Source organism: Vigna unguiculata, chromosome 4, assembly GCF_004118075.2.
Source record: "Vigna unguiculata cultivar IT97K-499-35 chromosome 4, ASM411807v1, whole genome shotgun sequence".
NCBI lineage: Eukaryota > Viridiplantae > Streptophyta > Magnoliopsida > Fabales > Fabaceae > Vigna > Vigna unguiculata.
In genome coordinates this window covers 2277010-2292256 of record NC_040282.1, presented here as the reverse complement: position 1 = coordinate 2292256, position 15247 = coordinate 2277010, and the positions used below count along the sequence as shown (strand labels likewise).

The following is a 15247-nucleotide window of genomic DNA, read 5'->3' as shown; positions in this document are numbered from 1 at the left end:
CAAGTTAGAAATCAATTATTAGGAGAAATAGAAAGTATAAAACATTCTCTCTCTTTTATTTATATCCATAATAAAATAAAATGTAATTGTATTTACTCGACCCGAAATGCTTGAATGTCAATATATTCGGAACAAATTCTCAAAAAATTCGAAACTTAAGACATTGTTCTAATAAAAGAATTTGAATATATAAATATGATAATTATCATTTTCAGAAAAATTTCAAGTAATAGAACTTGATTAACATATCTATATTTATTTATTCATGAACTTATAAATATAACATACAAACAGTTACATGTACTTACTAAATTCTTTTACATCACTCACTCAATATATAATAAAGCTTTGAAAAACTTTTGCGGACGAATCTCCTTCTTTCTCTTTGTAACTTGGAACTCTCTCACTATGAAGCAACAATTGGATTTTTGAGAGTCTCATATTCCATCTCAAATGTTATTTTAATTTTATTTTATTTATTACTTTACCATTTTTTTTCATTTTAATGTTACTTTCTTCTCAGCAAATGAATACAATTTTTACTCACTTTCTTTTTTCTTCAAACATTTTATTTTATTTTATTTTCTTGCAACAAAATATATATTAAAAGAAATTGAATCATAGCTTCTCAAAAAACTCATGGTTATTGTTTTGACGGTGTGTGCTGCAAAGGTAATTGTGGTTGTTCTATGAGTACATTGATGCTAAGTTTGAGATTCATATAATTAAGCAACATTAATTTTTCAAGGTAGGTGCTCTACTTAGTACAAAAGATTGTTGAACTATGAAGAAGTATGAACATTTTGGTCTTCAATTTGGACTCCACTGCCTCCTACTCTTGCAGCTGCCTTTTTTGCCTGAACAATTATCAAACTCCTATTAGTTAAGGAACAACTACCAAAGAATCAAATTAAGAAAACTAATTAGTTTAATTAGTTACCTTAAATTTATCTTAAATTACATTTTTTTTCTTAAAGTTTTCCTAATATTAATAAGATGCACAATTGACCAATAATAATTGCTTCAATATATGACATTGCAACACACTTGCTTCATAGTGAGACATCACAACAACTTTTAGAGATAGAGCACATTCTAAGAGATAGCAATATCTATCTAAAGGTGTAAAAAACTTTCATCTTTTAGGAGTATGTATAAGAATTTTCTCCTTGGTCTTGTCTCATTACTTAACTCTATCTTTCGTAAGATTTTACAGATGCGCAATCATTCAAGTTTTTTCAGCATCGTATTTCTATCTCTCGTAATATGTTGGAAGTTTCATATCGACTAGAGATAAGACACTTTCATGATATATAAGTGGGATGCGAACTTCACCTTATCTTACAAGTCGGATTTGTAGAGTTGAATTAGACTTAACTTCACTTCTTAACGTAATATCCATAATTAATACAAATACTGAGTTGAAGATAGGACAACTTACTTCTTTCTCCCAATTGGCGCGTAACGTGACCAGAAGAAAACACACCACTTGCACAGTTAGTGCTAATACAATCCCTAAATATAGCCCCTGTACTCACGAAGAATCAACACATTAATATTTGTTAGTTTTAATATTTACTTTAAGATCTCTTCTCAAGAGTTTAATGATCAATTTTACCTGTCCTTTCATGTGGAATACAAAAGCTGAGACAATCGAAAAAGGAAGACCTAAAATGTAATAAGATCCTAGATTGATAAATGCACCAAGTTTCTGCCAACCACATCCTCTAGCAACACCTATTCACAATTACTGAAAAAGTTCACATTCTATAATTTGATTCTGCAGAAGTTTAGATAAGTTTAAATGAGATCGAGTTAGTAATATGATGGTAATAAGTAAGAGAAATGATGGCATTGGATGAGATTACTTTGTTTTCCTTGAACCAGTTTAATCCAATTCCTGAATATTCAATGAACACTGGAAGGGAAAAATGGAATTTTTGAATTGAATAAACTTATTGAATACCTTGAAATGCTGTTTGAATTGAATCTACAAAGGCAGCACTTGCAACAATTGGCATCATGGAAATCACATATGTGAGCACTTCATGTACATTGGTAAAAACACGCCCCCAAACTTTCCATAACGACATTAGCACTGAAAATTCCACAAGCCCCACCAAAAGGGCCAAGAACATGGTGACTTTAACTGCTAAATATGCAGCTTTTGGTTTACCAGCCCCTAATTCATTTGAGATCCTTGTACTGTTTAAAAGGTAACATGTGACTGCAACATTACATAGATGGTAATAACATACACATTTTTAAACATGTTTTGAAAACTAATGAATATAATATAAACAATGCAGTTTTGTAAGAAAGACTAACCTTCCAGCAGCACTAACTCCAAATGGTATCATCCAAAATATACCAGATGTGTTAAGACTGGGGTGAAAAAAGAAATATAGTTGATCATTAAGAAGGGAAGAAAGTGGGGTTTCAAATGAGAAAGATAAAAATATAATAACATACAGTAGCTTAGCACTTCAGATATCAACAGAAAAACTAACCATATAGAAAGAACTGAAGTTTCCAATTTCGCATTAGCAAGAGCACCCGACAAGATCACAATTATTTCAAACGTCCATGATTCTAAGCTGCAACATAATGATACAATATAACATAATTAAGCTGCAACATAATGATACAATGCAAGTTGATACATTCTATAAAAGAAAGTTGTGGTTCAGAAAACAAGATCATACCACACCATGACAGCTGAAGGAAAAGCAAGTCTGAGGAATTTTGGGATGTTATGCAGTGATTCCTTAGAGAAGCCAGTCCAAGTTTGTTTGCATGAAGGGGAGAATCGAATGTAAAGTGCAAAGATTATGGTGTTAAACCAATTTGAAATGCAAATAGCAATGGCTGATCCTTTAATACCATAATCAAGTTTTTGAATGAAAAGCCAACATAGAAGCAAGTGCAACAAGCTAGTTAAGCCAGTGGCTAGGACCATAGGAAAGACTATGTTTTGGGTTTGTAGGAACTTGGTAATGCAGCGAAGAAGAGCATTGGCAGAAAGACTTGGGATCAAATATCTGGCATAGAGTTGAGCTAGTGCTGCAACTTCTTTGTTTTGATGAAGAAGGATTAGAATAGGCTCTAAGAATACCCAGATAATGGACACTGGTATACTAATAAGGATGAGAACCACCATGGCTCCTTGAGTGTGCACACCAACCATGTGATATTGCTTTGCTCCATAGGCTTGGCCACAGAATGTGTCCAATGCACTTGACAAACCCATCTAAACAAAGTGAATCGTCAAGTGAAAAATATTAACATTATATATGAGATGAAGAAATAGTGTATAATAGTTATGATAAGGAAACTGATATTTTGACATCATTCTTTTTTTTACTACCATTTAACACTATTTCTCACTATTATTTACTTTTTCTTCTATAAATATAAAAGTTAACTTTTGTTAAAACTATTTCATCTTTATATAATTTGTTAAAGAGTGTCAAATAACATTTGTCCTAATGATAATAGACAATTTAAAATATGTGTTATTCTATTTGATATTAGAGGAATTAATCATTATATTAATTCAAATTAAAATGTAACAAATTTAAATTAATAATGTAAAGAATTTAAGTGTGAAATTGTAAGTTTATGAGGAAAAAATATTAATATGAACAATATATAAAAGAAATCTATAAGTTTTAGGTTAAAAATATGAATATGAGTTGATTAATATCTATAGCAATCTAAGTTACATAAAAGTTTTTTTCCTATTTACAAACTTAGTCCAGCCATGTATGTAAGTAGAGGTCATATCAAATTCATAAAATTTGTCAAGATTCATACAAAACATCCCAATTTTAACTTTTAGAAGGACTAACATCAAACTATTGCTAGTATATTTTATGTATAATGATATTTTGACTGACTTTTTTTGACCAATTTTTTATTCACCACTTCAATTGTCCTTTGATCATCACATCATACCATTACAAAAAAAAAAATTGAAATAGATAATTAAGAAATAATTGAAATGATAGATTAAAAGTTGGTCAAAATATCATTATTCATATTTTATTTACACTCCTGTGTGTATTTGAACTTATATACTTATTAGTTTTTAATATCATAAAATTAAAGTATTATATTCTTTGTAAATTGAAATTTAATTTGATTTCGTTTGAGATGTCAAACCCTAAATTAAAACAATCTATGTACATTAACCAAGTTTAGTGTTCTTTTTTTAACAAAGAAATCAACCCGGAGACAACCTTAATAATTATGCACATCAAAATAGGGAAACGGTGTTGACTAGTTAACGAGAACAACCTAGAAAACAGACATTCTTATTGAAAATAGACATTCTTATTAGCAACAAGACATTAATAACATGTTTGAGTTCTCAACAAACACCAACCTAAAAATTACAGGACTTAATAATAATAATAATTACAGTTTTACTCGATTTCTGTTATTCAAATTATTCTCTTTATTTGTTTAGTGGTGAATTGTTTTGAAAGATTTATACTAAAATTTTAAAATTACAATTGCTCTTTTACTATTTACAGCAAGTAGAAATAAAAATAACAAAATTAAAAAAATAAGAATTTATTAAAATTAAAAAATTATTTATCTTTGTATTTATTTACTTATTTAAAAAGAAAGTAAAATAGAAGGAAAATTATACTATGATTATCATTCTTTGATTCTTATTCTTTGTTTTCTAACCGGACTTAACATAGACCGTTAATTCTTTTAGAAAAAAATAATAATATATTAATCAATAATTCATACTAAATTACTTAAAAAAAAGTAAAATTTTGAAGTGAAAAAATAAAAATCATATTATTATTATTATCTAAAATAGAAAAAGTGATCTCTCCCAATGAAATCAAACTCATATTCATGAAGTGACCCAGATTCTTAGCAACCTGTGTAAATCTATAATTGCAAAAAGAACTCGTGTTTGAACACATATAATTGATAACAGGATGAGTATAGATTCTTTAATGGACTTTCTATGCTATAATGCTCTTTCTAGAGTATTAAAGATATACTATATTAATATTTTAATTTTTTTTAATATATTTTAAAATTTTAAAACGAGTAATCATCATCGATGATGTATCTTGAAAACACAACAAAAATAAAAACATGAAAACTCAACAGAGACAGAATACACTGCAAACTAAAATGGTGGCTGAGAAAGAAGAGTTCCATATATGACATATGCATGTAAAAATCTGATATCAGAGTAGCTTCTGCAACAAGTTGGTAAAGTATAACAGAGAAAAAATGGTGGAAACTTACCATAACATTGTAACCAGTAGCATTTACAATTGAAGTAGAGAGAGATACAGAAGCCAGAAACAACTCATTCAAATGACCTACAAACATAAGAGAGATTAGTTGTAAACTGAACTGAAACACACACACAAATATCATAGGACCTGCCAGCCATAGCTGCTTCTTTGATTCTTCTGCTATCTCCTTTTTCCATAACCCCATTCTCTCTTTCTCCACTCTCCCACACAACAATAATACTACTTTCCCCAACACAACATTATTTATGTACTGAGAGAGAAACACAGAATTCTCGTATCCTCAGAAATTAATAAATATTTGCTTTTATTAAATTGTGATGTCAATACATTAATTAATAACATTAATGTACTGTTTACTTTCAGGACTCTGTATAACTTCATGACTACAAATACTTAATAAGTCATCTGAAATTTCAGATTTTACAATAATCTTTTGTTGAATCGTGATAGCGTTTTTGGTCTTAAAGGGGAGTGTTATCTGTTAAATCTAAACTTCTGTAAAAGATAAAAAGGAGTAACAATTTTTTATGGATATTGATAGTTTAATTTATTTTTTTAATTTATTATTTTAATTATTATTTTGATTTTATTTAATTGTGTAATATGATGATTTAAAAATGATTAAAATATGAGTTAAAGTAATAAAAATATGAGTCAATTTAATTAAAAATATAATTTTTTGGAAGAATACCTCATACATTAATTGCTGCATGTTTTTATTCGAAAGCCTTAAATTTAGAAACAGGCATCTTCAGAAACTTTTTGAAAACAGAGGAAAAAAACAGCTTTTTGGTTCTTTGCATGGAATCGTGGCTTCATGGAAAAGCGGGTTCGTGGCACTGCTTTTTTCGAAAATGCTGCGGTGGCATAGTTGAGCTGGAAAATGAATAAAAGAAAAAAAAATAATAGTTTCACACTTCTTAAATATAAATACACCTATTTAATAACACATGATTAAATATATTTTTGTCTCTCAAATTTTATTGAAATTTAGAATTATTTTTTTCTTGAAATTTTTAACTAATTTAATTTTTTATTTTTAAAAATATGTGAATTTAGTTTCTTTAATCAAATTTTGTTAAATTTATTTAAAATTTTAAATACATTTTATGATATTATTTAAGTTAGCATTTAAGTAAAAATAGATTAAACGATATAAATAATTCAAATACTATCATGAAATACACTTACAACGTCAAATAAACTTAACAAAAACTGGTTAAAAGAACTAAATCCATACATTTCTAAAGATGAAGATTAAATTAGTCAAAAAATTTAAAGAATGACCAATTTTACATTTCACTGCAACTTGAGAGACCAAAAACATATTTAATCCGTAATATAATAACACATATTAAAGTTTTAAATTAAAAAATAAAATAAACATATTAAAATATTGTTATTATTATTTGTAATCGTGAAATGAATATCTTTTGACCCGAAACTCAACCTTAATTAAATTTTCCTGTAATTTCTTTTTAATTATGTTATATATATATATATATATATATATATATATATATATATATATATATATTATACCACAAATTTTTTAATTTAATAAATTAGTCTCACTCACACAATTATGGTAATAACTAATTAAATAAAATTTGAACAGTATGTAAGAATGGTATGAATTAATGAAGCCACAATTATTAGTGTAATATATAATTTTTTAACAACCAAAAATAAAATAATATAAAAAATAGAATCTTAGAGGTGCTCAACAAAATATCTCAACAATTATTAACGTAAAATATAATTACTACATCCTTCCGTCAATGTTTGACTTACTTCTGAAAAGTTATTTATGACCAAATTGTGTTTATAGAATATTATAATATTTTTCACTTATGATTAAATATTTAAAAATATTTTAAACAAGTTATATTACATTATGTAATGTAATTATATTAAATGTTTAAAAAAGATTTCAATGAGTCAACTAATTATAATGCTATTATTAACTTTTCAAACTATTTTCAACAAAATATAATGTTATTATTAAATGTTTTAAACTATTTTAATCAATTTCAACAAATTATTAATGTTACTATTAAATATTTAAAATTTTTAAACAAGCTATATTACACGTTATAATGATATTATTAAATGTTGTAAAGTATGTTAAACAACTTATAATATATTATTAAATATTTTGAAGTATTTTAAACAAGTTTTATTTAACGTTTTAAACTTTTTTTAAATCACATTATAACTTTATAAGTAAACTTCACTCTAAATATTTATTATTATTATTATTATTTAATTATAGGTATATGATAAGATTGATAAGTTTTGAAATTATTAATTCAAAGGCTATATTTAAAATGAGATTTAATTAAATAATAATATAGAAAATCAAATTAGTAATGTATTAATTAGACTGTATTAATAAAACTGAAGAACAAACGGCTGGGTTAAGATTTGTGAATTGTTAGTTAGAAATTTGTTATTATACCATATTTATAAGTTCTTATATTAATATAAACCAATTTGATACTTAATTAATGTATATAAGAATTTATGTAATATATATTAGCATAATAATTCTCTTGTAGTAAATAATGACTAAAATTTCGAGATGGAAAAAAATATTACTAATTAAATTATGGCTGATTTAATTGTTAATTTGTATTATTTACTATACTTATTGATACTATAATTATTGATACATAATTACCAAAATTAATGACTAATTTTATTATGTATATATGAATAATTTTTTTTTAGTGATACACGTAAATTAACTTAATTTTCAAAAAGATGATATAGTATTTACGAATAAATTTATCGAAATAATTTTGGTAAAGATGTATATAAATAATAATAATAATAATAATAATATAAATATATAATAATGAAAGTACTCTTAGTTCAAAGGTACTCATATTTATTACCTCATGCAAGATCAATTTTGAAGATTTTTATTTTATTTTTCACTTAATCAAATAAAAGAAAGTATAGCATTATTTATATCTTCCCTCTTTTTTATTTTATCACTCCTCGCATTGAAATAGACAGAGGTGTGAAAGAGAAATGGCTAAATGACAAAAATCCATTATAAAATTAAGGCTATTTTTAATTTATGAAAATATAGTGAAATTTTTACTAACTTTATCAAACAGAGAGATTTATATGATTGGACATGGTAACCTTGAAAAGGGAAACAAAAGCACTATTGTTCAAAAAATGTGGCATATTGAATATGATGCAAGAGAATTCAAAGAAACAAAAACCTCTGTGACCACCTCACTCTTGTTGGCCAAAAAATACAACATGTGATCATATATGTCTACATGTGCATGGAAAAAATAAAATAAATAAGGGACGAAAATATACTAATAAAATTGTTGTTATTTACAATGTAATTTTAATAAGTTTAAGAAAATTAAAATTAACCAACAGACTTATATTATATGTTTATTGGAGTGCAGTATATCATGTTTTCTTATCAATAATTAATAATTAATATGAATGAAAGAAAATAAATATTTGATATCATGTCTATGTATATTAGTAAATTTGTTTTAGATAATAGATTAGTATTAAAACATATCTTAACTCAAGAATTATATATATGGACGTGAAATAATTAATCTATCTTATAAAATGACTCATAAATTTTATAACCCAATTAATCATTTCATCAATGGTGTATTTTTTTAAGAAGAGAGTGTGAAGATGAATTCGTGTGAATTTGAAGTGATGAATATGTGTTTCTTTGAGTGAATTTAGATGATAAAATGAGTGAATTTGAAAATTAATTTTGTGAAAGTTAGTAAGTAATTTAAGTTATATGATAGGTGTTATCAAGAAGAGCTTGAAAACAAATTAATGCAGTTCCAAAGGGTGAGTGAAAAAAATACACCTTGGAGGGATAAATGAAAAATGCCAAACAAGGTTGGAAAAGGAAGAAAGAAACTCATGTCATATGCATATTGTTAAAATTCCTTTCTCAGTGAGTTTTGTTTCTCTTGAAACACCATGCTTTCTTGGCAATCCAACCACATTACAACCCTTAAAAGACCTTAGTGATCAATGTTAATTGTTTGTACATAGTGATTGAAAATAAAAATACAAAACTAAGTGGAAGCTTGCAAGGTTGCCTCAAGTGAAACACTCAACTGGGGAGGAGAATTTCTTGCACTTGAATGCGAATTTTGATGAGAGAAATTGTGTTCAAAATTGTTTAATGATTTTTGCACTTGTATTTTGATAGTTTGAATGGACGTCGTTTAATATTATGAACAATGCCTTGAGATTTGATATTAGTTCTTGGGCCAACTAATGCAAAAATTATTTTGACCCATTTTGTACAAACTAATTTTGTTTTGCTTTGTTTGGGGACAAACAAAGAGTTAAAGTGGGGTTTTGTGATAAGTGTCTAGAATACATAAATTTTCATATAAATTTGACACTTATCATGCTTTAATTGATTATATTTTGTAAATAAACAATCCATTTTAGCTTATAATTACAGAATGAGGTACTAAAAAGAAGAAAAATAAGAAATTGATGAATTTTTGACGATTTTGTAGCAATTTCTTGAAGAATTAAAAATGATGCAGCTGAGCCCCAAAATTCATGGGTGAGCTCTAGTAAGGCGGTCAATGAAGGATTCATAATATGAATTTTGGAGCTGAGCTAGAACAAAATGGTGTTTAACACTTAAGATGATGTATGATTGAGCCACAAGAGAATGTGCTCAGCACTTAAGACAGTGCATGGTTGAGCCACAAGATAATGTGCTTAACACTTAAGGCGGTGCATGACTGAGCGCCAAAAGTTGGGCTGACCACTGCCCAAAAATTTCTATAAAGAAAGACCTTGGGTACTCATTTCAAGCATCCACTAGAGGCTCTACAGTGTAGCAAAAAGATAGAATAGGGTCTGTGAGGCACGAGGGAGATGCTTTTAGTGTAGATCTTATGTGTAGATGTTGTTGGAATTGCATTGTAATATTCTATGAGTAGCTGAACTCCCTCGTGTCTAAGTTTGATGTAATCAGTTCTGATTCTATTCATTTCTACTTCTTGGGTATTTATCTTTGCTTTCATTCAATTGTTTATGGTTTGATTTATGCTTAATGATGACTTGATCACTCATCTTATTTCACGGGTTTGATTTGAGTTGGAAGATTGATCTCAACTTGTGTGGATGAATTGACGACTCATCCTATTTCACTGGTTGGAATTGAGTTGAAAAAGTGATATCAAACTAAGGTTCAATCGATCATCATATTTCTATTAGTGTTGATTCAATAGCTAAAGGGGATGCTAGAGGTGAAAGTCTTGCACATTAAAGCAATGATTCATTCTACCAGGAGTTGAATCATACTGGGTTTGAAGTCCTTAGGTTCTAGTGTACCAGGGATGAACCTAGATCTACATAGAAAGAATACTCCCAGGATATTGAATGATTTGCAAAGTAAGTAAACAAGATTGTAGTGATGTAGTAAAAAAAGATGAGATGAAATTAATTCATAGCCCCTACTCCACTCAATCTGTCTAATAACTACTATATATTTTTACTTGCACTCTCTATCACAAACATAAAACCCAAAAATCAAACTACCACTACTAATATACTTGTTAAATCCCTGTGGATACCACTTGTTGATATTACTACATACCAGTACACTTGCTGGGAAATGGTTGTTGAGAAACAGTCATCAATTCGCTTCAAGAAATTTAACGAAAAAGACCAAATTGCATCATTTTTTTAATAACCGGGATCAAATTGAAACTTAAAAAAATTGAAGGATCAATTTGACATTTTTGGACAAAAATAAAGATCAAAAGAGTAATTAAACCCTTAATATATTATTGTTGAAGATAAATTAACTTTATGTTACACCTTTATATATATTATTATAATATTTATATTTGCTTTGAGTCAAGAAAATGAAAAGAGAAAATGAAAATGATAATAATTAAAAAATAATAATTTATTTTAAAAAAATCTAGTTTGACTTTTTTGAACTTTTTGTTCAAATTCTGCCATGTTTAATAAATTGATAAAATTTATCCGATTAAAAAAAAATCACTATTTTAACTTTTAAAACAACTATTAAAGATCTTTCATGTAATCTCTATAATTTTTTTAATCTGAGATATATTGAATAAACTAAATAGATAAGTTGAACTTTTTCTAATATGACACCAGATTACAAAACTTGCAAAATTATTCGAAAATCAGTTCACCCATTTGGACGGTATGTTTGGATGAAAAGAGTTCAAACTTCATCCGTAATTGATAGATTTAATCTACTAAAAAATTTATTGTTTATTTTAGGGTTAAATGTGTTTTTATCTTTTAAGTTTCAGTAAATTTTGAAATTAGTTTCTCTTCAAAACTTTATACTAATTTAATCTTTCATTTTCATAAATGCGTGAATTTAATTATTCTAACAAAATTTTGTTAAGTTTATTTGACATTTGAAATGCATTTTATTATAATATTTGAGTTAACATTGAAGCAAAAATGTGTTAAACGGTGTAAACAATTCAAATGCTATCATGAAATGCATTTGAAATGTTAGATAAACTTAACAAAAATTTAGTTAAAATAATTAAATTCACGTATTTTCAAAGATGGATGACTAAATTGGTCAAAATTTTTAAAGATGGACTAATTCCAAATTTTACTGAAACTTGAGAGACAAAAACATATTTAACCCTTTATTTTATCAACACACATTGTTATTTTAAATAGAAGTGTACGTGAAAAAAAAAATTCCATGAAATTTGGAATTCATAAAACATCAATATTTTTACAATGGAGTTAGTACAATAATTGTGAAGATATTGTTACAAATGTGACCAACTATATGACTAATTACAACGAGAATTGTGTTTGTTATTGTGTATTAATTAGCATTGACTTTCTCCAATTAAGATGTCCTCAATAATGTGGCAACTACTACGAAATTATTCATTGTGTTAAATATGTTTGTATCCTTTTTTTTTTTCATTATTAATTCGTGTTTTGAAACTTAAATGGTCACAAACATATTCAACTAATTAGCAATAACACTCTTTTAATGGATATTTATGTATGAATAAGGAAAGATATTGGAGTCAAAAATGAAATAATTAGTGTTAATGAAAGATATGGATGATTAAAAAAAAGAGTCCAAATTCTTTGCTTATGTTTTAGTTCAGATTAAAAATGGAATATGCTTAATATCAGAGAAAAAAAAAAAACTCTTTGTTTAGAAAATCAGATTTGATTGGAGCTGGTCAGATTAAAAATAAATTATAAAATCTACCTAAAGAAAACTTATTAAAGAATAAAAATAGGGTTCAAAACTGGTTAAACTAGTTAAAATTAATATTTTTTAAAAACTGATTCAATTAGAAAAAAAAAAACACTTAGTAGTATATTAGATTTAAGAAAAATAAAGTTTAATTTAACTTTTTTATTTTTATTTAAGCACAAAACTATTTATATCACTAAATAAAGAAAATACACTATTTGATAAAATTTTCTGTATCATCCTTTAATTAAATAATTTTACTTTTTAATAAATAAAAAACAATTTATCTTTAATAAAACAATTAAATAACTTCTCTTTATTTTCAAATAACTAAAGAACTTTTGTTTTTAAAAATAACCATGACATAACTTTTCTATTATTATTTTTACAAAAAATTTATATATATATATATATATATATATGTATTATTTTTATATTTTTCAATTAATTACTTATAAAAATGGCAAAATAATAAAATAATATTGTTTTAATATAATAAAAATGTAAATACACCAAACCAAATGTGTTTTGCTGATTAATAATAAATATTATAAAATTTTAATTTAAATACATATATTTAATTTATGGGTTAAATATATTTTTCGTCTCTTATCTTTCAAATGAAAATGGAAATTAATTATTCCTCGAAACTTTGATTCAATTTAGTCCTCCAACTTTAGAAATGTATAAATTTAGTCATTTTAACTAAATTTTACTAAGTTTATTTGACGTTTCAACGTATTTCATGATAGGATTTAAGTTGTTTATACCGTTTGACACATCTTCGATTCAACATTAGCTGAGAAACACATCTGAAACATTACATAAGCTTCGCAAAATTTGGGTAAAATGACTAAATGTACGCATTTATAAAGAAGGATAACTGAATTGGTAAAAAATTTCAAAAGAAAAGTAATTTCAATTTACACAGAAAGTTAATAGATAAAAAATATATTTAATCCTTAATTTATATATGAATTTTAGAAGTTAAACTGTATTATAATAATTTTATAACATTGGTTTAACTTCCATCCCACTAAAGTTGAATTATTGAACTTGAATCAATTGGCCAAACCCCACATTGATTGATAAAGTAAGATAAATCTAATCAAAAATTATTCCAATAAATTAAAAAAAAAACTAATTATTTCTTACAAAATAAATAGTATACTTCAAATTTCTCTTATTATTGGACCTTGTTTTTAGAAAACGGAGTTCAAACTTGGTATACTACTATTGGAATTTGCTTCTCCTTTTAGGCAAAAACTAAACCAAACTCATTTTCCATAAAAAACTCTGAAAACTGAAAAAAAGAGCCTCATAACAAAAACTCTCTCATTAGCTTTTATAATTCTTTTCGCTTATTTACACACACGTTTTCAAAATACTATTCTTTTTAACTACAAATTTTAAAAATGAAAAAAAAAAAACTACATCATTAATAAAGCACTCTTTAACAACACCGTGTTCGATCGGCAATTTTGTCAGCCATAAGTGTTTCCTTAAATAGAATCATCACATATTTGACTTAGGTGTATTTGGTAGAAGATAATTTCACTTGAATTATATAAACTTTTTTTTTTCTTAAATAGTCTCATTCAATAGATCCATTATCTTCACGGCATGTGTGTATAGTTTACAAATTATTACTAATAATTTAATTTTTATTAATGAAAATAATTTGATATTTTTAAATTTGCTGTTTTGTAATACTTTTACACAATATTTGTTATTTAAGAAGGTTATTCTATTACATGATAAGATAAATTTAAATAAAAATAAACCTTTTAATTTGTTTTACCGGAAAACTACTAATTTAAAAGAATATTTTAAGCTAAAAATAAATAAAATAAAAATAACTTTCTAAGTTCGTTTGACTTTAAATTAAAAAGAGATTTTAATTTATTTATTGATATAAAATGATGGGGAATCATTTATACTTATTTTCTAAAACCTTTTTTTTTTCTAAATTTAATTCAATTGTTAACTTTTAAACAGAAATAGAATTCAACCAATTTTTAATAGGAATACATGCATTGCTGCATCTACATGTATACACCAACACAAAATAATCTTTTAATGTCTTGTATTTTAAGTTTTTGATGGTTTTTGAAGGTCTGACAACCTGTTTAATTGACGTCTGTTATCTCTAAACAAACATTGATCAACATGTGTTCAAAATCTGTAATAAATTTTAACCAACGTTTGTTGTAGGAATAACAAACGTCAATTTGTAGGTTTGCCTTTTAAAATTTTCACCAATAGTTTTCTACACTAAACTCATGAAAAATCAATATACAATATAAGATAAAATCACAAAATATATTCAAGATTTTCAAAGTACTCTAAGTATCTCAAATAAAGCTATAAGGTATTAAAAAAATTGGTGAAAAATAATACAAAAAAATAAAATTTAAACAATGAATTTTTAAAAAGTCCAAAATCCCAATCCCCTTTGTATTGGCAAACACGTTTTCGTCATTTCATTTTCAATAACTTTTGTTTTTGGAGCATCTCCATTTGAGGTTCATAGCAAAATTTATGACTTTTTGAAGTTTTTCACCATCACAACTCTTAGTCTAAGACCAATATGTAATATGTGAACATTCTAGTTATTTAACAAAACTCTAAAACTAGGAAAGAAGATGAGAAAACATCAACCTTTATGAAATGCAATCGGAGAGAAAGAAAG

The 15247-nt window shown here is 25.9% G+C and overlaps 1 protein-coding gene across 1 annotated transcript; it reads right to left on the bottom strand.

The window, feature by feature from the left end:
- Nucleotides 1-599: 599 nt before the first annotated feature.
- Nucleotides 600-5514, bottom strand: LOC114181102 (protein DETOXIFICATION 16-like). Its single transcript, XM_028067448.1, has 8 exons — nt 5281-5514; nt 2706-3250; nt 2511-2597; nt 2329-2385; nt 1967-2205; nt 1619-1737; nt 1442-1528; nt 600-857 (listed from the first exon to the last, which is right to left on the bottom strand). The coding sequence occupies exons 1-8, from the start codon at nt 5476-5478 to the stop codon at nt 783-785; spliced, it is 1407 nt and encodes a 468-aa protein (XP_027923249.1). The 5' UTR covers nt 5479-5514; the 3' UTR covers nt 600-782.
- Between the last annotated feature and the right edge of the window lie 9733 nt (nt 5515-15247).